The 26,223-nt window shown below is 36.6% G+C and overlaps 1 protein-coding gene across 4 annotated transcripts in view; it reads left to right on the top strand.

Annotated features, from left to right (window-relative positions):
- The window catches only part of ACVR1C (activin A receptor type 1C), an 84,572-nt gene that overhangs the window by 42,868 nt on the left and 15,481 nt on the right, over nucleotides 1-26,223 (top strand). For 2 of the 4 annotated variants that reach the window (XM_065880358.1, XM_065880360.1), the window contains 2 exons: nucleotides 2,487-2,717; nucleotides 23,547-23,786. In XM_065880358.1, coding sequence (XP_065736430.1) covers nucleotides 2,487-2,717; nucleotides 23,547-23,786 — 471 coding nt within the window. Of the gene's footprint in view, nucleotides 1-2,486; nucleotides 2,718-23,546; nucleotides 23,787-26,223 lie in introns of those variants that run through there. The other 2 variants (XM_065880361.1, XM_065880359.1) reach the window with 2 other exon arrangements.

Here is a 26,223-nt window from a genome sequence, read left to right as displayed (position 1 = left end):
ATTGAGCTCCATGAGCTGTTTGTATATTTTAGAGATTAATCCTTTGTCCATTGCTTCATTTGCAAATAGTTTCTCCCATTCTGAGGGTTGTCTTTTCATCTTGTTTATGGTTTCCTTTGCTGTGCAAAAGCTTTTCAGTTTCATTAGGTCCCATTTGTTTATTTTTGTTTCTATTTTCATTACTCTAGGAGGTGGGTCAAAAAAGATCTTGCTGTGGTTTATGTCAAAGAGTGTTTTTCCTATGTTTTCCTCTAAGAGTTTTAAGTCCAGAGATAAACCCACACACATATGGTCACCTAATTTATGACAAAGGAAGCAAGAATATACAATGGAGAAAGGACAGCCTCTTCAATAAGTGGCTCTGGGAAAACTGGACAGCTGCATGTAAAAAATGAAATTATAACACTAGCTAACACCATACACAAAAATAAGCTCAAAATGGATTAAAGACCTAAGTTTAAGACTGGACACTGTAAAACTCTTAGAGGAAAACATAGGAAAAACACTCTTTGTTATGCTTTTTAAATGGTCTGTGCACATTAGTTCATTCAGTCTTTCTTTATGGATTACAAATGTATTTTGATTGTTTCATAGGACCACCAGCTTTAACTCCTCCAGTAAAAGAAGACAGAGTCACTAATATTTACATAGTAATTCCTATGAGCCAGGCATTATTCTTAGGACTTTATGTAGATTAACTATTTTATTCTCCATAATGACACCGTGAGGAGGTATATCTCACCTTTCATATAAGGGTGTGGAAGCACAGAGGAGCTAAGTAATAGCCAAGATTATTACCAGGATTTGAAGGCTTTTGTCAGATTTGAATCAGAAGATGCTGGAGAGAGGGAGGTTCCACTGTCAGAAGATGCCTGGGTGGATGGATCTTTATTATATGAGCTCTCTTTTATGCAAGGAGAGTGACTTAAAACATTTCCAAATTACCTAGATTTTATATATCTAGCTCTACTGAGTCCCAATCAGTCTACCTTATTAGGTTCTACCATAGCACATTAATATCAACAAAAGATTATATTTATTTATATTGATAACCACTAGAATATAAATAGAAGAGTAAGCTATTATACTTGATCCAGTGTTGATTAAAAAATGGTATTTTATTTCATGATTGTAAGTCCCTTAGCATGTAGTAATAAAAATGTTTGTAGGGATGGTATTTTGCTGTTCAAGAACAATTATCAAAAGAAGAGATAATTTCTATTGATCACTATGTGGTTTGTTCTTTCTTACACATGCAGTTATATAGGAATATTATCTATATTGCTTACATTGGTATTTGAAGTTGAGTATAAAAATGGCCATTTCTGTATCAAATATTTTACAGGTATAAAATCAGCTCCAATTTGAGTAATTAGCAATTTAAAGACTTTAATTTGAGAAAAAAATGATTGTATGGAAAAATGTTGGACGTTCAGAAATTGCAGGGTGCTGTTACAATTTAACAAAACCTTCATTAAAGTAATGATACAAAAGGCTTATTCAGCATTGTTCTATTGAAAAATAATTTAAATAAAATTTGAATAAATTACTCACAACCACTGGATTATTCCAGTGGTTGACGTGATGACAGATATTTAACGTTAGAACAGAAGTGCTCTACCACTTTGAACATGTGAGTTAACGTGGGGTGTGTGTGTATATGTGTGTTTATTAAGTAGGGAATGTTGAGAAAACTTGAGAAGAAAACAGATTAATTTAGCAAAGTCTAATTTTTGAAAGTTTTATTGATACGAATATATTAAATTCTATGATTGATCTGTTTTGCTCTACTGAATAGATGTGTTGATTAAAGAAAATTGCCTGAAGGTCATGGTCTATGTTCAAATGACTCTCATTCTGAGATGTATTCTTTAGTGAAGAGGGGGAAGTATAATGGCTCATCAATGCCTTAAAGGTAACTGTGACAATACAATAATGTTAAAGAATCACAGAATATAAATGTGAAGAGTCACACTATTTTTTAAAGCTGTAAATATCTATGGTTAGGTTTGTGTTTAGCACATTCACTTAACAGTTTAAAGGAGAAATTGTAAATGAACAGAATACACTGGACTGTACAGTTACTCAGCTCCTGTAACAACACTTATGTTCTACAAGTGATGCTGGACAGCGCCCCTAGGTTGCTGTGTTACTGTATCCTAGCATTTCATAGGAGCTATTGATTTAGGAAAGAGCTGGTTGAGCTTAAAAAGGAGGGATTTACACCATGGATTAGAAAATTGTTTCAAAATATAGTAGCAACTGGATAAATTGCTTGTAAAAATATAAGCAATAGTAAATGATGATTGGGCAACCCTTTTGATAAAACACATTGCCGAGAGGGAGTAACAGCTTTAGCATGTGTGTCTATCTAGTACTATTTAAACCCTCTCTCAATCTTCATAAAGATTGAATTTCGCTATTTAAGTATTATGAAATAAATTTGCATTATAGCTTCCTAAAGCTTTTTGCCTTACCTTTTCCAGGTTTGAAGTGTGTTTGTCTTTTGTGTGACTCCTCAAACTTTACCTGCCAAACAGAAGGAGCGTGTTGGGCTTCCGTTATGTTAACCAACGGAAAGGAACAGGTGATCAAGTCCTGTGTCTCTCTCCCAGAATTAAATGCGCAAGTCTTCTGTCACAGTTCCAACAATGTTACCAAAACGGAATGCTGCTTCACAGATTTTTGCAACAACATAACTCTGCACCTTCCGACAGGTAAAGGGTTTATCTTTGTTTATGCCAAATTTAATTGTACTCTTGGAAAGTTATATACACATGATAGAAATCAAACTGTTTTATGTTTATTTAAATAAGAAAATCTGTTTTACAGTTCTCTCTCTCCCTTTTTTTGTTTTTGGTAAAATTCTCTAGAGCCTAGTTGAGATTGATTTTTTAAAAATTGCACAAGACTGTCAAAACATTGACAACAGCATAACAATGTTGAAGAAATCTGTACACATGAGTTGTATTTTTTGAAGTGATTAATGAACCTAAAGTAAAATATAAATTTTTATGGATTCTCTTAAAGGAAAGAAATTAAAGTGTATACCAAGAAAAAAGAAGAGAAAAAAGAGCAAAACAAAAATAGTAGATTGCCAGCTTTTATGGAGACAGAATCTTTTTTTCATAGGTAACTTCTGCATATCTTCTTTGCCCACACTCAAGTGAGAGCACTCATTAACAAAAGACAGATAGAATGGAATTTGACCCTTCATTATTGTGCAAATATATTCTTGCCTTTCCCCCAATTTCATGGAGTTTTATCCTAATTTACAAGGTACAAAAATCTTAATCTGGCCTTTTATCAATAATCTGGAGTCTGAAATTTTGGGGGCTAGTAAGGGGCAAGTAATTCAAATTAAAAATTAATTTATGACATGAAAATGTCCTGCTTGTAGATTTTCTTTAGTACGTTAATATCTATACACAAATACATATCTTCCTCACAAATGAACATTTACATGTACTGTTATCCAATCTCAGATGTTCATATATCACCATATTCTAATATAGTATTTTTAACCTATTATTATTTTTAATAAATTAACTGCTCTCCCCCTTTTTTACTGGAGAACATTTACTTTATGCAAAAACTTGACATTACTTCTACAAATGAAAAACCAATTTACTTGCCATAAATAAAAGGTAACTACGTAAATAAACAAACAAATGTACTGACTGCATTACAGTTAGGTATTTTGTATTTTCTTTTTGTTTAAAAGAGAAGACAGTGGTGTTAAAGACATACTAACATGAAATGAGTCCTTTTGATACATAATCAGAAAAACTAAGAGAACTAGAGGAGAAATTCTTGTATGATTCAATGTTATTTAGTATCATGTTGGTTTACCACTCCAATTAATCTCAAGAACCCTTAAAAATCATTTCATGAACCACCCCTAATACTTGTCCCATTCTTTGAGAAACACTACTCTGAAGCATTATGCTATATGTTACGACCTCAGAAGTCATACTTGGCATATTTCATCCCCCAAAGCTACTAGGAGTCTTTGATTTTAGACCACAGTTATTTTGTCTCAGATTCCATAGACTTCCTTGGTTTGATAGTGATCTGGTATCTATTCTGATACCTGAATTTTTCTTTCCTTATATATTCTCCCCTGGTTTTGGTGGACCAGAGAACCCTAAAATGAAGGTCCCCTATATTTGACGCTGGTCTTCCCATAACAAGATCCAAAAGATTAAGGAGGGGAAGGAAAGTCTCCATATTAGGCTGTGGCAATGACCTCTTTAATGTGTCTTCTTAATAAAGAATTATCCATAAGACCATGTTCTGCCAGTCAGTACGGGTACAAGACAGTACTTTGACTGCAACAAAAGGTCTTGGAGGACAAAATGGTTCACACGCAGTTGGGCAAATTAAAGGTGCTTAGCGCAGCTAGGATGTGGGTCCTTCCCAGCCCAACTCTAAACTCTAACTACTGAGATGCCTATGTTCTACCTCAAGTCCACTTGGGAACCAGACCTTCTTTTTTAAAAATCAATTTTATTGAGGTATAATTTGGATATAATGAAATGCACACATCTTAAGTGCACAGTTTGGTGTGTCTTGACACATACATTTGTGTAACTGCCACAACATTTCCATTACCTCAAAATGTTCTCAGTCAATCGCCACTTTCACCAGGGCTGGGAGACTGATCTATTTTCTAATAGCTGTAGATTAATTTTTACTGGAGTTTCACATAAAAGGAGTCCTATGGAAGATATAATTTTGCACTTGGCTTCTTTCACTCAGCATGTTTTTGAGATTTATTCATGAAGTTGGGTATATCAGCAGCTTGTTTCCTTTTTACTGCTGGGTAATATCCCACTGTATGTTTTGTTATTTTTACGCTTTCATCCACAATGGGTATTCAGGTTGTTTTCATTTTGGGGCTGTTATTAACAAAGCTGCACTGAACAATTGAGTACAAGTCTTTGGAGATATGTTACCTTTCTCTTGAGAAAATACCTAAGAGTGGAATTGAATGGTCAAATAATAACTATATGTTTAATTTATAAATCTAATCTCCCAAATAGTTTTCACACTGCTTATACCATTTTGTATCCCCAGCAGAAATGTATGATAGTTCCATTTGATCCATATTTTTGTCAGCACTTGGTATAATCAGTCTTTTTAATTTTGGCCATTCAAGTGATTGTATAGTGGTATTTCATTGTGGTTTTAATTTGCATTTCCCTAATGACTAATGATGATAAATTATTTTTTTCTTGCACACATTGGACATTTGTGTTTCTTTCTTTATAAAGTGTCAAATACTTTGCATATTAAAAAAACTGGGTTATCTTCTTATGGTTGAATTTAAGAGTTCTTTATATATTCTGAATACAAGTCCTTTATCAGATATGTATATCATGCCTATTTTCTCTCATTCTGTGGATTGACATTTTGCTTCCTTGAAGGTGTCCTTTGCAGAGTAGAAGATCAAAATTTGATGAAGTATATTTTATCTTTTTTAAAAATTATTAATGGTTCACATATTTCATGTCCTGAGAAGTCTTTATCTATCCAAAGGTCATAAATATTTTCTTTTATGTTTTCTTGTAGAAATTTTAACATTTCAGCTTTTACATTTAGTTCTATGTTCAATTTAAATTTAATTTTTGTTATTATGTGAGGTTAGGTGGAGTTTTATTTTTTCCACATGTATATGAAGTTGTTCCTAGCATCATCTGTGGAAAAATCTATCCTTTCAATTACTTTGACCCTTTGAATTAAAATAAAGTGACCATGTATATGTGGGTATATTTCTGGCCTCTATATGTCTATACTTATGTCACTATCAAACTTTCTTGATTATTGTAGCCTTATAGTAAGTATTAAAATCAGGTCGTATGACCCCTCCAACTTTGTTCTTTTTCAAAATTGATTTGGCTATTCTAAGTCCTTTGAATTTCCATTTAACTTTTGGAATTGGTTTGACAATTTTCACAAAAATATGATGATGAAATTTTTATTAGATTGAGTTGAATATGGATTATTTGGAGAAAATAGTCATGTTAATAATATTAACTCTTTTGATCCATGAACATAGTATGTTTTTCCATTTATTTAGTTTTTCTTCAGTTACTCTTAGTGTATTGTAGCTATCAGAAAACAGGTCTTATACATATTTCCTTGAATTTGTCCCTAAGTATTGCATGTTTTTAGATGCTACTATAAATGGTATTTTTAATATATCAATTTCTAAATGTTAACTGCCAGTATATGAAAATAAAATTAATTTTGTATATTGACCTTATATCCTGTAAGCTTGTGAAAATAGCATATTAGTTCTAATAGCTTTTTAAAAAGTTCTTTGGCATTTTCTACATACAGAATAATCTGTGAGTACAGGCAGTTTTACATCTTCCATTCTGATCTCTATACATTTTATTTCTTTTTCTTGTTATTTTTGCACTGGCTAGGATCACTAATACAATGATGAGTAGGCGTGGTTAAAGATCCTTGCCTTTTTCCTGGTTCTAGGAGGAGTGCACTCACTCTTTTACCATTAAATATGAAGTTTTTTTTGTAGATCCCTGTTATCAACTGAGGAAATTTGCTTTTATTGCTAGTTTTGGGAAAGTCATTTTTAAAATCATGAATGAATATTAACATTTTCCAAGTATTTTCATGGATTTATTGCGATTATAACATTACTTTTCTGCTTTAGTCTACTGATATGATGGATTATCTTAATTGGCTTTCAAAGATTACTTATAACAGGGAAGGTATGTATTATCTAGCCAGTTAATTAATATGTCTACAAAAAATGTTATGTGACATTTAATTGATATCAAATTTCTTTACATAAACTAAAAATTTGTTTCGTTTAGTGACATGGGTATGGTAAATTGACATTGAATTGAGTAGGATTGCATATGCAGTCATCTTGTGTTAGGTTGTTCTCTCTGTGAGGCAGCACTGAATGGTTATTAGCTGTGTTTGGAACAGCAGCTGTTGGAGAGGAGTTGGGAACCTCTAGGCTGAGCTGTGATATAGCCAGTGCCAAGAACTCTGCTGTTTTTGTGTCATCAGGTGAGTGTGATTGATATCCCCTGCTCTGCCTAGTAGGAATTTATCAATTTCAAATGTGATCACATGTATATGAAATATATAAAAGCACTCTGAAAAGTAGGTAGACAGTGTGATATTTCCACAGTACTTAATCCTCTGCATCACATTCATGGGTAAAATGATAGAAGAAAAGGTTGAGAGGTGACCAGAACAGGTTGGAGAAACTCTGGGACTTCCCTTTTCAGTTTCAGCTGAAAGCTAAGTGGATCCTTCCCTTTTGGCTCTTTCATTCATCACCCCAGATTGTGGTGTCATTTCTGGATAAATGTCTTCATGTAGGTACAGTAACCCACTCATGTCATGTTTCAGCTGGCTCTTTTCTGTCCTTAGGTCCTGTTTGTGATGATTGGGCTCTTGCTTTGTTTCTTTGTGACAAACATCCTACCTTGAATACATCTCATGACTTTTTTTCTCCCCACTTCCTCTCCCTGATGGTGTCCTAGTAACTCAGCAACTGGAGATCTGTAGGCACAAACTCTTGCCCTCCTAAAAATCCTCTTACGCGTTTGATTCTAATTCTTAAAACCTTAGACTAGCGGCTTTCATACAGCTTTCCATTGTGGCACACAGAAAGAAACACATTTTATATAATTTCCCCCAACCCACATCTGAAACAAGAGTTTCACAAAATATTCTTACCCATAAAATGTACAAGGTACTCTGTGCTCTTTCATTAAGTAAAAATGCTGATCAGACCCCATAAGTTGTTTACATATTTACAGTTTAAGAGAGACTGCTTTAGTTGATATTTAAAATGCGGTAATTTTAAATGCAGCAAGGACATTTATTATTTTAATTAACTAGCTCAACAAACTATTAAGAATCTGGTTACTATTTTAACTTACAATGTTTTTCTTTTAAGTGGCCTTTTAAAACCTTCTTACCCATTCATTTATAATACTAAATTGGATTAAAGTTGAATTAATTCAGATCATTGTAAGCAGGATTTGATTTAGATCACATTAAATTTGATCACTTGCCTTTAAAAAAAAGTACTTCCTTGATTCACATTGCATGTGGGTTTAATTTTCAGGAGTTAATTTTTTTGATAGAAGTAATTTTATAGTTTAGTAGAAATATAACATTAGAAAAATTGCTCGTTTCCCTGAAGCTTATTGTAGTAGATATCTTTGATGTCACTGGAGTGACCTTCCAAGTTCAACTATTATCACAAATATTTAGAGGGCTTTTTTCTAAGTAAACTTGAAAGTCGAAAACCATTTCCAAAAACAGGCAAGTATTTGACTAGTGCTTGGAGCTCATGTCTCTACTAATAGTAAATGTTATTTTCATTATATGAACATACTGAATATTTAAATATTACAATTAATATATGCTATGCAAATCAGTTAAGCAAGAGAAACATATGTATTTTATGTAGTGTAACCTAATTTCTTATTACTGTTTATTTCTAGACCAGATAAAAATAGATCTTTTAAACTCCAAAAATATCTGCCCACCTTTCTGGATTCTACTTGTCTTGCCCTGACTCCAGTGACTTTAGATCTAGTACTCTCAGGCTTCAGTAAATTTCCTGCACAGTAACTCATGCAGATTGACCACTCACAGCTTCCTCTGAAATTAGGAGAGAAGCCACTTTGGTGGGAAAAATTCACCTCAAAAATAAATGATGTTTTCTTAGCTCTTCAAGAGCATTTCCATTTCAATAAAAAAAGGACTTATATTTACCCAAATTAGTGTGTACTTTTGGGGTGGAGGATGGGGAGGGGGATTGTTTTCAGGGTAAACAAACAAATAATAAGTGAAAAAGTTCCATTCTTTTGGAAAATGTTCCAAAAGATGTTTGGGGTGTGTGTCCCTGTAATGGGTTCTGTCTGTGAGCCCCCTAATAAGTTCTCACAGTTTCTTTACTGATTTTGTGTAAGTTGGGCCTTCTGTATCTATTCTTCAAGCTTCTTAAACTGTTTTCCCTATATTTTCTAATATTTGAGTCTCTGATAATTAATTAATAATATCTACAGCTTCTATGAGTTTGAATCTGCTGACTCATATTCTGGGTGGTTACTTTCCTTGAGTGTTTTTTAATTTTGATTGTGAGTTCATGTTTTGAGAATCATATCTGGAGGAAACTTTTGATGCCTGTATTTAAAATATGTTCCTCCAGAGGAGATTTATATTAGCTGCTGCCAGGTATCTGGAAGTGCTACCAACTCCAACCCATTCAGTGTTTTGATTAGGTATTTTTGGCCAACATATAGCATGAATTCTGGCTCTAAGCCTGCCTATATAGATGTACACTTATGGTGAGGACCTCTCAGAGAGGTTGTTTTTTTTTTTTTTTTTTTGCTCTACCCAAAGTCAAGGTTGAGACAGACAAATAGATGAATATACACCCTGTCTCTCTCTGCAGAAATTTTCTATTTTGTTTTATTTTCAATGTAATGCCATTCATATTTGACTGATTTATACCAGGATCTCTGTTCTGACCTTTCACAATTTCAGGAACCATGTTTTATTTCCTGATCTTGTTATACAATCTGATAAACTACGCACTGAACTACCAAGAACTGGCAGATGCCTCCAGGGTAAATGGCAGTCCCAGTGCTCAGATACCTCCTGGGATTTGCATTTTATTTTTGGTTGCTGAGCAATTCATTTATTTTCCTACCAGGTTAATCATATAATAGAAAAAAGAGTTTTATATTTATATTTTATTCAGCATTTTTGTGTGTGCTGTACTAAGAAGGGCTCTGTGGACATCTAAAGTGTAACTTGGCAGAAGCGGAAACTCCAGGATGGTTTATTTTTGAAATGATGCTGGCATAATTATCTATCCATCTGGAAGAAAACAGGGCTGTACCACAGTGTCATACCATATACAAAAATAAATTACAGCTTGATTAAATATCTAATTGTGAAACATAAAACAATTTAAATGTCAGAGGAAAATTTAGGAAAAAAAAGGGTTTTTATGACTTTACAGTATGGAAGCTGTTTTTAAGTAAGACAGGAAATCCAATTGCTGTAAAAGGAAAAGACAGATATAATTGACTACATGCAAACTAAAATAAAAATGAATAATAAAAGATAACATAAATAAAACCAAGATAATGAAATATGGGATAGAAATATTTGTAGCATATATGACTAGAAAAAAAATAACTATTTAAAAGATAAAGAGCCTCTGTGTGTGTGTGCATGTGTACATGCCTGTGTACATGGCAAGGGAGAGAGTGGAAAGAGAGAGAAGGAGAGGGGGTGCTAAATGAAAAAATGGGCCAAAAACACACATGGAAATTTTACAGAAGAGAATCTTCAAAGTGGTCAAGTATTGAAAAGATGTTCAACAAAACTAATAGCTGGGGAGATGCAAATTAAAACAACATACTATTATTTTCCACCCACTGGATTGGTAAAAGGTAAAGGAGGATGTTTTCAACTAAAAGTATCAGAAACTTAGATAATATCTTAACTAGTGAGGGAGTTCACAGCCTCAGCATGACAAGAAATCTGGAAGTAGGTTCTTTCTATGATTTGTTAACAAAGAGACTCAACAGTGTCAACAGCCTACTTCCAGTTTTCTTTTTATGTGAATTGGTGAACACCATTATTGTTCAAGACGTTATTATCTAACTTTCTGATACTCTTATCTGGTACATTTTTTTCCTCATGTGTATCTGCTTTTTCTAACAAGGGAAATGTTGGGTTTTGCTATTAACAATCTCAAGATTCACGGAAGACAAAAGTAAAAAATCATGATTTGCTCAGATTGGGTCGTCTAATAGAAACTGCCATGTTTAGCAGAATTATCAAAGGTCTCTTTCCTTATTGCAAGTTTAAACCAGACGTAAATACATCTCCTTCTAACCCCAGGGAGGAGGTTTGGGTTTATTACTAAGCGGAGCAGGGGAAAAAATGAAATAATGAAAAGCAACAACTTTAAAACAAACCAAAAACCTTATTCTTGAGAAGCTGTGGACATAGCATAGCCATCACCTGGATTTTAAACCTGAGTTTCCATTGTCTGAGTGGTACTCTCCAGAAGAAAAACTTTTTAAAAGTATACCCAGACTAATAGTGTCCCCAGTTGCCTGCCAGAAGAAAGTTCCAACTCTCTGGAGAAAGGCACTTTAATATTAGGTCTCAAAGAGACACAACAAACACTTTTTCAAGGACATGAGAAGTACATAATGAAGAACAAGCACTCCAAGCTTACAGGGGTTCAGAACAGCATGAGCGTGAGCCAATAGAAGGGAGCACAAAGTTTCATATATTGGAATTATCAGACAATAATTATAGAGTAGCTATTCTATGATTAAAGAAACAAAAGGCAAATTTGAAAACATTTGTTAGAGAATAGGAAATTATAAAACAATGACCTAGCAGATTTGAACAATATTGAAAAAAACTTTTTTAAAATTAAAGATACAATAACAAAAATTAGAAACTTAATGTATAGGTTTAACAACAATTTGTATAACAACAACTGAAGAGAGAATTAGGGATCTGAAATATGGGTCCGAAGAAACTATTTTGTATTCAGTAATAAAGAAAATACATAATGGAAAATATGGAAGAGAGGGTGACAAATAGAGGAAAGTATAAGAAGGTTTGATATGTGCTTTTACATATACCATGCGTATATTACATTAATAAAAATGTTGACATATTACTAGCAGGCAAAATTAACTTCAATGAAAAAAAATTACTAGAGTTAAAAAGTTCACTTTTTAATGATTAAAGTTTCAATTTACCAGGGATTCTTTTTTTTAAATTTATTTTTGGCTGCATCAGCTCTAAGTTGTGGTACACAGGATCTTCACTGAGGCATACAGGATCTTTCGTTGTGGTGCGTGCGCTCCTCACTGTGGCACACAGGCTTCTCTCCAGTTGTGGCATGCAGGTTTTCTCTTCTCTAGTTGTGGTGCATGGGCTCTGTGGCACAAGGGTTCCAGAGTGTGTGGGCTCTGTAGTTTGCGGCACACAGCCTCTCTAGTTGAGGTGCGTGAGCTCAGTAGTTGTGGCACGCGGGCTTAGTTGCCCCGCAGCATGTGGGATCTTAGTTCCCTCACCAGGGATCAAACCTGTGTCCCCTGCATTGCAAGGCAGATTCTTTACCACTGGACCACCAGGGAAAGTCCCTACCAGGGATTCTTAATAAATTTAAATTTCTGTGTACTTAAGAATATGGTCTCAGACTTTCCTGGTGGCACGGTGGTTAAAAATACACCTGCCAATGCAGGGGACACAGGTTTGATCCCTGGTCCAGGAAGACCCCACGTGACATGGAGCAACTAAGCCTGTGCACCACAGCTACTGAACCTGCACTCTAGAGCCTGTGAGCCACAACTACTGAGCCCATGCGCCAAACTACTGAAGCCCGCATGATCTAGGGCCCGCGTGCCACAACTACTAAGCCTGCGTGCTGCAACTACTGAAGCCCATGTGCCTAGAGCCCATGCTCTGCAACAAGAGAAGCCACCACAATGAGAAGCCTGCACACCACGAGGAATAGTAGTCCCCACTCGCCGCAACTAGAGAAAGCCCGTGTGTGGCAACAAAGACCCAATGCAGCCAAAAAAAAAAAAAAGAAAAAAGAATATGGCTTCAAAAATAAAGAAAATATTTACAGATCTGTAAGGAGAAATAAAGAAGTCCATGATCTCAGAAGGAGATTCACCACTGTCTTGGTAATTGATAGAATAAGTAGATTTTTTTAAAAAACCAGTGAGACTACATAAGGTTGAAACAACATGATTTATGAGCAACCTAATTTTTAGAAAATTATAATGTAAATTATAATAGTCTTATGACGTATCTGTAAGGAAAATTTCAAAGCCCAAGACGTTCTACCACAAAATTCTGCTAAATTTCCAGGAACAGATAACTGTTACACAAACTCTTCCAAAACATGGACAAAGAGGAAACACTCCTTAACCTATTTTATGCATAACCTTGATATCAAAACCCAACAAAGACAGTATGTAAAAAAGAAATTACAAGCCATTCTCATTTATGAGCATATATGTAAGTATCCCAACTTTAACCTGTAACAATACAGGAAAAGGGATTCTGGGAAGCACAGTACAAGGAGAAATGATTATTTGCCAAATCAGGATAATGATTACCCTGGAGGTTGGGAAAGGATATGATCATGTTGGGTATCTCCGAGTGGGGGAACAGGTAGTGGGTAAGGGGGCTGGTGATCCATGGGGGTTTATAATTATTTTTATCCTCAGTGTATATGTTGTATGCACTTTTCTGTATATTTATTATATTTCACAACAAAAGGAAAACAAAACATCAAGTTTCAAAGTAACTTCTTTTGGCCACACCGCGCGGCACGAGGGATCTTAGCTCCCCGACCAAAGATCAAACCCGCACCCCGTGCATTAGAAACACAGAGTCTTAACAGCTGCACCACCAGGGAACTCCCAAAGTAACTTTTGAGTACGGGTAAATTTATGAAAATTACACATTCTCTTAACATCCGGAGTTGATATCGGAGAGCTAACCGGCTGAGGACATTATTTAATTCTTTCTTTATAAATTTTTATACTGTTTGTTTTGTTGCAAATGTGTTCTTTTTCTAATGAAAAAATCTAATGGATCAAAGTTTGCTAAGACTATAAATGTTTCAAAGACATCTAGTTTCCTCCAATACCCATTTAGTAGCAGAACCTAGACTTAGCTAGGTGTATGGCTCTCCTTCCAACTGACAGTATTTTCAGCTACTCTTACTGGTAGGGGTGGCGTAAGTTGTGGCTAATGAGTTGACTGGCAGTGTTTTGGAGAACTTCTGAGAAGACTCATTTAAAACAGAACTGGCACCTTATATGCCATCCTCCATCATGCTGCCTGGATGTAAAGGATGGAGTTTAGCAGCTGCCTTGGACTACATGATAGGGATGGAAACAAGGGAGATGAAAGGACCCTGACCAAAAACTACATGGAACCAACCTGCTGACATTGGACTGTCCATCTTCAAATTTCTTTTACGTGAAAGAGAAAATGAAACTTCTGTATAGTTTCCTCTGTCATTAGTAGCTAAATCTAATTCTAATGAACATAGAAACAGCAAAACAAGTCATTGAGAGTTCTACCTGCTTATTGGTTGTACCTGACCCACAGACAGGTTTCATTTGATCTACATAGTTTCTTGGAGAAAAGAGTGAGTTTCTTTATAATGTTAAACATTGAGTCAGTATAAAAATCCAGACATCTGGCTTATCTTGAAAAAATCAGAAGATTTGGCATTCTTGAAGTTGGCTGAAGCAGAAGTGACTGATTTCCTTATTGGGCATGAGCTTTCCTTGTTCATTCATTCACTCATTCAATACCTATTGAACTTATATCCACTGGCCTAGAGTTCCTACAATCAGTAGTTTAGTATATTTTCTATTTTAATATAGTTGAGTTATTCTGTTTAATATAATTTTATGTCTGACTTTCTTATTATTAAAACATGTCTTTCCTATGTGAAGGAATCACATTTTGTTGCTTGTTTCTTTCATAGTGGGTTGCATTGTGATTTGTAACAAATGATTTCTGGTGACTCTAGGTGACATCAGAGACATGCTCAGAGAAATAGTGGTGATGTCAAATAGCATCAAGGACATTCTAAAATTGTCTATGAAAATTCATCGAGGGTAAGGTCAGGAAACCTGGGCTAGAGAAGCCTCTTATTTATAGGGTTAATTTTTATAGGAACTGCTATTTAGTTTATGCGTGCACTAATTACCACCCTTCATATGGAAATAGAGTATTCAACAAAAACATTCAAGTTCTGGGTATCTTTGTTCCCATTTTGCTACCAAAACATACAGTGACTGAAAGGGTAAGTGTAATAATAATTTCTGATTTTTCCTTTTGGAGTTCAATACACTATTTTAATACTATTGTATTTTTGACTAATTCAAATAATTAGTTTCAATAAAGAAAATACATGCACAACATTAAAATGTGGGTACTTTCCTAATTAACCTCAGTACAGTTTTCACCTTCCTGTTCTCAATTGTGTAAAGAAAAAAAGAACAATTTATTATTTATATCAGCTAGGGTAGATGAACAATGTATATTGTTAGGCACATGTCTAAGTTAGACTTTAAGGCAAACTGAAGGATTACATTTGAAGGAAGATCAAATGTGAAAACATTAGAATTGAATTTATCAACATTAATCATTTTAAAGCGTTCTATAATTATAAACATTTGCAGACTCAGGTAGTGAATATTATTCTTTGGGGAGCTGAAAAGTCTTGCTATCTTAATCCCTTTAAAAAATCCATTGTTGTCTCAACTTTTATGGTTTTCTATTTTAAATGTAAATTTATTGCTCTAGGCACTGTAAGGTGATATCAACATGCTGAGAAATACTCATGGGACCCCTTGTGGAATTGTTCTGCCACCACATGAACAAATCCATTTGTAGCTCATTCTCTGAGGATTCCCCACACACCTGACAGGTGTGCCAGACAGGGAGTTTTTTTCCCCATAAGCTGAAAGATGCTATGATTTTTACATTTTGAAAAGTCTATGAAATATAAGCATACAAAAAGTCAAACTTGTACTTTAAATGTTTAATATAGGAAGCATTTCTTGTCTCAAGGAACAAGTACACTGGTTTTAATTATGAAATTTTGTTCATAGGGATTAATAGGAAATTGAAAGTAAATTTATAACCAATTCTAAATTGAGGATTTTACACTATGTAAGCCCTACTCTTCTCAGTTACATAAATACTATTACCTGTTTACTGAAATATTGTTCAGGTGATTATCGTATACAGGATGTTGAACTGGGTCAAAATATCATTATCTCATGTCAGTCTTTTCCAAATGGACAAGCTGCTTTGTGTGAATGTGTTAGCTGAGGGAGAAATTCTATTAGCATGAACTTTAGGACAGAGAAGTGTAACTTTTCCTTGTCACCAATATTTTTAAGTGCCTTCTTTGAACAACGCCCTCAGCTATGAGATAGGGTGCTTCTTCCAAGGAACTTTCATTTTTCTTAAGTAAAAGTTTGGCTTAAAAAAAAATTAAAGTATTCTTTGGGTAATTACTATCTAATTTCTTTATAGATATGTATCATTCAAGAATACACACTACTATATATAAAATAGATAATCAACAAAGACCTACTGTATAGCACAGGGAACTCTACTCAATACTCTGTAATAACCTGTATGGGAAAAGAATCTGAAAAAGAATAGATATATGAGTATGTATAACTAAATCACTTTGCTGTACACCTGAAACTAACACAACATGGTAAATCAACTCTACTCCAATATAAAATAAAAAATTAAATAAATTTAAAAAAGAATATGTGCTTTGATGACAGATTAAGAAACTGATCTCTGGTGCGTGCCCTAAAATTAAGAAAAACTGCAAAGCCGCTTTGAATTCTTCCTACATTGTATTAATCTCACCTCTGTTTGAGTCAGAGTTCTTCCTACCCCTTATGCCAAAGATTATACTCTTCAATCTAACATTCTTATTTCCTTAATATATAAAATCATTGTTATTTTAAAATTCAGGTGCTGGTGGACAAAAGAAGATTTGAGGCTTCTCAGTGTTCCTCCCAGAAAACTGGCAGCACAAGGGGAACTAGCCAGGAAATATTTTGATGTGTGGTGCTCTCTGCCTGTTACATATGCATGAACTCAGGCCAGATGTAGACCTTGTATAGTAGTAGCCATTTATAGATTGAGCACTGAATGACGGAATGGCCCATCAATACCTCATCTGATATGGTTAAAAGGCAGAAGTAATTCTCATGTTATTTCTGTCACTGTCATGGCTCAGTTGAATCTCTAGATTAGAAAATATTCTGCCATTGTTCAGTACTTGAGGTTCATGTTGATCAGAAACAACCTGTTTGACATGATTATTCTCACTCTGTGAAGAAGGGGGACCATTTGCTTTCCCCTATAGTGAAGCATGTTGGAGGGATCTAACCAAATTAACTTCTAACTGCATTTTTCCTGGTGACATTTATAAATATAAGGGTCACTGAAGTAGGAGGCTAGGACAAGCTCTCGTGGGTGGTGGTGGAGGGCTCCCTGTAATCAGGAGTAAAGAATTACTTGGAAATGTTAGACAGATAAAACTGCACTTGTGACTTAACTCCTTGGACCCTTTCTACATCCCATGTGTGTGCTTCACACATGTAAAGTTTTAGTTACATATTCTTTATACTAGACTGATTCATCACGAATGGAACTCTTCATCATGATCTTTTTCTTATCTGCCACATCTCTCGCTCCTACATAAAGTTTTCTCCGTATTTTTACCAGCCAAATTGCTTTGGAATTGTACCCTAGATGGGTCATGTATTCCTTAGTAGATTTTAAATTCCACAAAGATGTGGACTCTGCTCCACTCTCTGCTCCCCATCCCAGAGAGTTGTTCTCAGTGCAGTATTATACACACCAATCCATTTGGTTCCAGGTTTTGAACCAATTTAGTAAAGCAACAGGAAATCAATTAGAAATGTATTTTCATTACCATCAGGCAAATGTTTGAGATAACGGTACCCATATTTCTGGGTGCTTTGAAGTGGCAGGTAAAGGAGAAGACTTGGGAGATTTCCCATAGCTTAACATGTCACTCTGTTTTTGACAAAAGAAACCATTCCTGTTGAGCTAATTAGCAAGGTAGCTTTGAATATCTTAGAGGTAATGTATTTCTTTTTTCTGTTTCAGCTGCACGTATTATTTCCACACTTTCCCCCCAGAAACCTGTGAACGCAACAAAAAGCTCTTTAACTGAAGTCAGAGGTCATAGAAGTTTATAGGGTGGTAGATGGACTGAACATCACCATGTCATTCAGTTGTTCCTAGTGGCATTTCTTCTGGTGCCAGGACAGAAACCGACCTATCAGAAAGCATCTCGAGCAACACTGTCTTTTTGGTTGCTTTATTCTGAGAACATTTCAAAGCCACAAGCTGGAGAAACAAATGCTTCCCTTTTCCTGGGGTGGGCGGGGGGCGGGCGGGTGGTAGGGAGGCAGTTGAAGACTTGATATTTATACATTCATGGATTCAACCTTGCAATAATAGCATCTTTTCGCTTGGGGAAAACTTTTGATAAAAGGAATAGGAGTGGTTCAATGCTAAATTAGTTTGTGGTTTCTTTAGGGGTGCTTTGGACCCTCTTAAATTTATGTAGCTACTTGCTATAGCAACTTTTGGGAAGGAAGCACTAACCTTGAAATGGTTCGTAAAAATTCACTTCGTCTGGATGAAGACCTCTGTTTTCTTTGCTCAGATTTGTTTTTAAACAGCTGTCCAGCCAGTATATATCTTTTCAGTCACTATGTCCTCATTTTCTGTACATGGCTCCATTGTAATATATCAGTTTCTAGTCAGTTTAATGCCATTCAAATACAGTGAAGAAATATACCTTTAAGTTGAACACAAATATACTACAGGATTTTTGTGTTATTTGAAGGCACCGATCAAGTCCACATCTCTCCTCAGTTCTAAGGCATCTCCTCCTATTAGCATATACTAAAGAAATACAAATTAATTAATATGAAGGTCATATAAATCTCATAAACATCAATAATTTTTCATACTTTTAGTAAAGAAAGAGAAAAGGTCAGCAGGGGAAGAAACATGGAGATCATGCCCACATTTTCTCATCTTTTTCTTTTCATCTTGAGAAGTTTGCCTCCCTAAAGCCAGAAATAGGAGGTGGCGAGGAAGTAACAGGAACTGTCCTGGGAGAAGCTGAGGCATCTAAACTGGTTCTGAACTTTATTTGGGCAGGAGTAACCACCACTGATTTCACAATCACCAGTTCCACTCCTGTCTCTAGGAAAAGCTGCAAATTCACAAAAATAGTTTTAAAAAATTTTCTCCTTTCTTTCCTTTTTTCTTCCTTCCTTCCTCCCTCCTTCTTCCTCCTTTTTTCCTCTCCCTTTTTTTGTTCTTACCTTCTTACAATCTTTTGCCTTTTGTATGATTCCCTCCAGCTGCACAGAATCTTCCACCTCATACATTCCCTTCTTCCTGGCTTGTTAATACCTCCTTCCCCTGCATCATCTTGGTTTAATGGACTGCAGAACTTATATAGGGGAGACTTTTGTAAGCTAGACTCTCATCCATGTGGGCTAGTGTTTGTCTCTTTTTTCCCAACCTCTTCTATTTAATTTACTAGAGAGTGAAATAACTAGTTAGCAATGCAGCACTCCCAGACCTCACTTTTGGGATTAGCATATGCCACCATGGAGCTGCTTATTCCATGGAGAAATCACCTCAGTTGACATGGCCTCAAAATTTGGAAATTATCAAATAATAAAAGTTCTCCTGGGACTTCCCTGGCAGTGCAGTGGTTAAGAATCCGCCTGCCAATGTAGGGGACACGGGTTTGATCCCTGGTCCAGGAAGATCCCACATGCCACGGAGCAACTAAGCCCGTGCGCCACAACTACTAAGCCTGTGCTCTAGAGCCTGCGAGCCACAACTACTGAGCACACATGCTGCAACTCCTGAAACCCGCATGCCTAGAGCCCTGCTCTGCAACAAGAGTAGCCACTGCAATGAGAAGCCCGCGCACCACAATTAAGAGTAGCCCCTGCTTGCTGCAACTAGAGAAAGCCTGTGCACAGCAATGAAGACCCAATGCAGACAAAAAAATAAAAATAAATAAAATAAAATTATAGAAATGGAAAAAATATTTTGAAAAGCAAAAAACAAAGAAAAGAGTTTTCCTATGATCAAGAATGTAAAATCTGGGGCTTCCCTGGTGGCGCAGTGGTTGAGAGTCTGCCTGCCGATGCAGGGGACACGGGTTCGTGCCCCCGTCCGGGAAGATCCCACATGCCGCGGAGCGGCTAGGCCTGTGAGCTATGGCCGCTGAGCCTGCGCGTCCAGAGCCTGTGCTCCGCAACGGGAGAGGCCACAACGGTGAGAGGCCCGTATACCGTAAAAACAAAAACAAAAACAAACAAACAAAACAAACAAACAAGAATGTAAAATCTGTTGGGAAAATTAATATTTTCATCCGAGATAACTTATTAAAATGTATTCTTAACTGCACTACTGTCTTTTTCTACCATGACTTATTGGGTGTAGACCACAGTTTTCTTCATTTGTCTCCTGTAGAGATTACAATCAACATTTGGTTTAGAAAATAGTTTTACAAATGTTTGCCTTAAAAGTCGCTCAGTGCTTAAGGAGCTCTTTCTGGATGGTGTTGCTAGCCTTTTTCTAGCCGAGTCATCGTTTTTTTCTTACTAACTCCTTTCAGTAAATTGTTCACAAAAGTAGAAACATTGCCCATCTGTAATAAACATCCGTGAGAGCAGTAGCCATCACCAGAGCCATGCACTTTTATAGATATTATTCAGTTTTCAGGCTTGCTGACCTTTCACCTCTTTATTGGTTGCCATAGTGATGATCTGAGCTCTGCTTAATAGAGCTTTACTAAAATGAAGACAATCAATAAGCTTTTTAACAGTAATGTTTATATTGATAGTTCCTAATAACATGTATCAAAATAAAATTTAGCCATATAAATGTATCCAATAGTGGAGTTTTATTTTTAAAAACATGTTTAGGTACATGTTTATGTAAGTTGCAAATGGTTAAGTACATTCTGTGGCTTTCTTAGAATTCCTGGAATACCTTTGTGAGGATATAAAAATATGGATGCAACTTGAAATGTAGATTTGAAAGGTTATTATGAAGTGGATTATAAAACTTTTTTATAACAGCAAACTTCAGAAGTGCAACTTCCATGGTTAATGATTTCTCATTCAAAGCAAGTCTGAGATCTCTTGTAGCACCTTGTCCTAAGAACACTCAAGGCCAAGCTGTCCTCATATGCACCTGTACAACTTCTAATGATTTCAGAGGAATCCTGCAACACTCAGGAGAAGGAAAGTTGGTGATCTGCCAAAATTCACCTGGCAAAGTAGAAGAGCATGAAATATGTTTGTTTCCAAAGTTCACTTAACAGTTTTAAATATTTTACTCATTGGTAGTAGATAGACTACTATTTTTAGGCTTATAGTGAAACTTTTATGAACACGCCTTTGAGGAATTTGATTCTTTTTCCTTTAGAATTAAATAATATTTGTTTTCAAATTATGTTCACATATTCTGGTTAACATGTTGTAAGTAAAATTCAAGTACATTTAGTGTAATAAGCTCTCCTGGGTTGTCATTACCAAGAAGGAAGTCTGAGGGGTGACTTAATTCTTCCTCTCATTAAGAACTAGCATATGTTTTTTGGAAGAAATCAGATAATAAATAAGTGAATCTATGATGTGCCAGGTGGTGATAAGATCCAGGAAGTTAAATAAAACAGGACAAGGGTATAGAGAGTAAACGGGGAGTGAGAAGGAAGTACTATTTTAGATAGAGTTGTCAGCCAAAACCATCATCTCTGCCTGCATTATTGCATCAGGCTTCTAATTGGGTTGTAGGTATTTTCCAGGTAAACATCCTTGCCGCAAACATTTTTGCAGCAAACAGTTTTTGCCATATAACTAATTGGCCGTAAGGTAATTTTGCCACGAAAGATGAAATAACTGGTTGACAGTTTGGTTTCATTTCTGCATTGATGGAGTACTCCTATTTTTATATTAGATAAATCTTAGCCCTCATAATGGTCTCTACAGTGATGAGTAGATGTGGCGATCTTAAAATACTGGATGATAACAATTATATTGACTTGATAGAAAAGACGGTAATAAATTACTGGAAGTGTGAAATAAGAGAATGTAAAGCCAGATTGCATACAATACTAGAAAATGATAACATATTGGTTTGCAAATCCTTCGGTGATTTGAAGGTGCAGAGTTGAACCCACATTTCCTATGCAACTTTGGAATGTCTATCAGTAGACGTGTGACAATTTGCCAAGAACAAACAACAGCATAGAAGCTTTCGTAAAGCAATACAAAGCTCAGTTGCAAGTATGCACCCTAGCATTTGGAAACTGATACCTCTCTTAATTAAGGAATAAATTTTAGCAAAAAGGTGTGATGCTGAATGAGGAGACGAATCAACAAGCAAAAACCAAAGGTATAAAATACTATGAACGAAAGACTTGGAAGACAAGTGCTTAGGTACAACTCATTAAATAAAATTAGTTATTTATGCAGTATCACCATGAAGCTCTTACACATTTTAAATGTATTCAAATGTTTTGTATTTCACTATAAAGTCTTTTAAATTTTGTTATTCATTTTTCACTGTTTCATTGTTTCCTTTTTTTTTGCGGTATGTGGGCCTCTCACTGTTGTGGCCTCTCCCGTTGCGGAGCACAGGCTCCGGATGCGCAGGCTCCGCGGCCATGGCTCACGGGCCCAGCTGCTCCGCGGCATGTGGGATCTTCCCGGACGGGGGCACGAACCCGTGTCCCCTGCATCGGCAGGCGGACTCTCAACCACTGCGCCACCAGGGAAGCCCCATTGTTTCCTTTTTAATGTCACTTTTATTTTTTGTTATTTTATCTTTTACAGCAGAATTGCCTTATGGCCAAGTAGTTATTCAGCAAAAATATTTGCAGCAAAAATGCTTACCATGAAAATACCAGATACATTGTAATTGGTTTCTTAGCTTTTACTTTGTGCCCCTAGTGTCTGTTCACACAGCGGTCACTCAAGATATAAGTTAGATCCTATCTTTTGTCTGTTCAGAACCCTGTGCCAGCTTCCACCCGGAATAAAATTCACAGTTCTTTTAGCCTTCAAGACCCCACATGATCTTTTTCTTTTTGACCTCCCTGACCCCATTTCCTTCTACCTTTCTCCTCATTTACTGCACTTGAGGCAAAGATTGTTCCTGAACACTCCAAGTAGGTCTCCACCTTAGGGCACCTTGCACTTGCTTTCCTTCTGCTGGGAACATGCTTCCCTGAGATACTTCTCTTGTAGCTCCCTGCCCCCTCCTCAGAGTGGCCTTCTGTGACCAGTCTCTCTAAAGTAGTGTCCCACCATCACTTTGTCTCTTTGTTCTGTTTTCTTTTTCTTCATAGCACTTATGATCTCTTGCTTTTGTATTACATACCCATCTGTGGTTGTATGAGAACATAAGCACCACAGAGCAAGGATCTGGGCTCTCTCACTCACTGCTATATCTCCATCACCTGGAATAGTGGCAGCATATTGCAAGAGCTCAGTAATTATCTGTGGCTAAAAGAATGAATGTGCCTTAAGTATGGATTGCTGAAAAATGGGGGGAAAATAGTAATAAAATGTCAAATGGTTTGGAGGTTTTAAAAAGGATCGCAGGTGCTAGTGCTTTCCACGATCCTAATTCTGTCTTCCATTGTCACCTAGCAGAACGGAACTGCAACTGCATCCTCGCCTCAACTCCCTTTCCCCGCCTTTGCTTTTATCGCAGAGAGTCTTCACCAACTAACATGAGTGCATACTGTGTAGCTGTGCATTATAGATGTAAAATTTTGGTGATCGCATTTCCAATTTCTAAAATACTTAACGTGGGTTAACATATGGTCATGTTCTTTCTTTTCTTGATTACAGCATCACCAAATGCCCCAAAACTCGGATCCATGGAGCTGACCATTATTATTACTGTGCCAGTTTGCCTCCTGTCCATAGCTTCACTGCTGACAGTATGGGCATGCCAAGGTCGACTGTGCACCTACAGAAAGAAAAAGAGACCAAACGTGGAGGAGCCCCTTTCTGAGTGCAATCTGGTCAATGCTGGGAAAACTCTAAAAGATCTGATTTATGATGTGACTGCCTCTGGCTCTGGCTCTGGTATGTGCCTATTGTTCATTTTTCAGTAAGAAAAACTCTACTTAAAAGTAACACCCATTTTAACAAGAAAGGGCCCAAATATTCTTAATTCCATTGTTTAAAATGCTTGATATGGTACATTCTGGCATGGAAACTCCTTTCAGGATTTGATGAAGAGTAAAAACTGTCCTGGCCTAAAGAATGAATTGCTTTTTGTGCCTTTAGGTGTTCAGATTCTCATTTTCACATGCCTTCAGTATTTATTTCTGAAGCCAGAAAGAGTTTTTTTTCTCTGCCCTCTCCCACATTATGGTTAGTAATAATCATGGTTGCCGTCTTGGTCATGTTTCGTGGGCACAAAATAGTTACGGGGCTTAAGCAGTTGAGTTCTGGGGAAAGCATATTAGTTATGCAAAGTAGCGTTCTTTGCTTGTGATTAGAAAGGTCTTTGGAATCGGTAGGCAACCCCTGGGATCAAGAATGTGATCTTGAAGCATAGAAACGGAAGATGAAAGGGAACAGCGCAGCATTCCTGGGCTGGCTTGTGCTCCTAAGGTTATATGACAACTCTTTCCCTCTTTAATGGAACTTCAGAACCCCTGATGAAGCAGTTCAAAATACCAGGCTGTATTATGGCTTAAATGAGCCTTTCTCATAGCACAAAGCATCTGAGGGCTTTTTGAGTTTCCGGTGACAGAAGAGCGTTGACCCCCAACCCACATCCCGTAATAACAAACTCCCTAAAATGGCAGAGGACTCCCAACTTTCATGTATAATTCCAGAAATCCTGTCAGCATGTGGTGTTGCAGAAGCATGAACGAGGGTAAGACTAATTGAGTCATTTCAGTCACCCCTGCATCCCATCTTGCTTTGGAAAGATCATTAAGGATGATTACCCCAAACAGATTTTGAGGAACTCCCTTGCCCATGGCCTTTGGGAGTGTCCAGGCAGGCACAATTAACAAGGGCAGATGACAGAGGGTTGGTAGCATCTATGTGGGCATCCATATTTAACAAGAAGCAGCTTTGGACTCAAAAGTATTTATCAGAAAAGAGAGGCCTAGGGATTCCCTGGTGGCGCAGTGGTTGAGATGCAGGGGACACGGGTTCGTGCCCCGGTCTGGGAAGATCCCATATGCCGCGGAGCGGCTGGGCCCGTGAGCCATGGCCGCTGAGCCTGCTCATCCGGAGCCTGTGCTCTGCAACGGGAGAGGCCGCAACAGTGAGAGGCCCGCGTACCGCAAAAAAAACAAAAAAACAAAAAAGAAAGGAAAGAGAGGCCTACTTATGTCATCCAGAAAACCCAGATAGTTGGCTGCTTTTGGGGGCAAGATCGCTTGCTCACTGACCAAAGCCTCAATGTTTACAACATCACTGCACAAATCAGGTGGCATGTTTTCAAAGGAGGAATACTGGAAAGAGTATCTCCAAACTGCGAAGTTTATAAAACTGAAATCCAGATTAAATTGTTGGATAGAAAGTTGACATTTTTTCTTTAGAAGTAAAACTTACTAGGATTTAATACTCTTTCCTTCCTTGAGTGTTACCTTTTGGGGGCCACTGCTCCCTAACTTCCTGAGCCCTGGCAATGTTCTAGGCTCAGAATATAGGCACAGAAAACTCTGATTTGTGCCAAATTCCTTGAAACCTTATACAATTTATTAAAAGGTTCAAGTGATTAAATAACCATCTATTTAATCCCCACCAAACCTTTCAGTTCGTATGAAGAGATAAGGCAGAAATATGTGTTTTGGAGCTACTTCTTGACTATACTTAAGATTGACCAAGGATTTCCCTTTCAAATAAAAGTAATGAAGATTTTATAACTGGAGACTGGATATTTAGTTTAAGAAAGCAGTTGTGAGCCAGGGCATAAAATCTAAAATTAACGTTAAGTTTTTTGGTATTTTTGTGCATCTTGAAACCTAAATCTGGACTTATTGACTGCTGGACCCTTTCCTCTTTAGATTATTCTAAGTTCTTTCTTAAAAGAAAGCCGTGAATATACCCAAGCATGGATGATTTCTTTAATGATCAACTTAAAATAGTTCTAGGCACTTTTCTCCAAAGCCAGCTGCATATGTTTGCCAGTGACCACTGGCTAACAGTAATGGATGGCCATACTGCCTTTGATCATCAGGGAGAACGGGTCCATGTGTAGCAAGGCTTCTGTCACAAAAGCTCACCACCCATAGGAAGGAAATCAGGAGTTCTGCTTCTCCTCTGCTTCTCTTCCCTGGACAGCGACCTTAAGCAAGAAGCAGCTTTGTCAGATGTTGAGAGACAAAAATTATGAAGCATATCCCGACCTGGTCAGGGACAGATTACGAAGAGATATAATGTTCACAAGAGAGGAAAATGGACTAGTGTTTGACTGGGTGGTCTTTGAGAGATCATGGTGTCTCAAGTGACTTCTAAGAGGCTTGGTAGGTTTCTGCTTTCCTGTCGTGATATAACA

This window comes from Phocoena phocoena, chromosome 7 (assembly GCF_963924675.1).
Source record: "Phocoena phocoena chromosome 7, mPhoPho1.1, whole genome shotgun sequence".
In the NCBI taxonomy this organism is placed as follows: domain Eukaryota; kingdom Metazoa; phylum Chordata; class Mammalia; order Artiodactyla; family Phocoenidae; genus Phocoena; species Phocoena phocoena.
The sequence above is the reverse complement of the archived record's forward strand: the minus strand, read 5'-3'. Positions and strand labels throughout refer to the sequence as shown.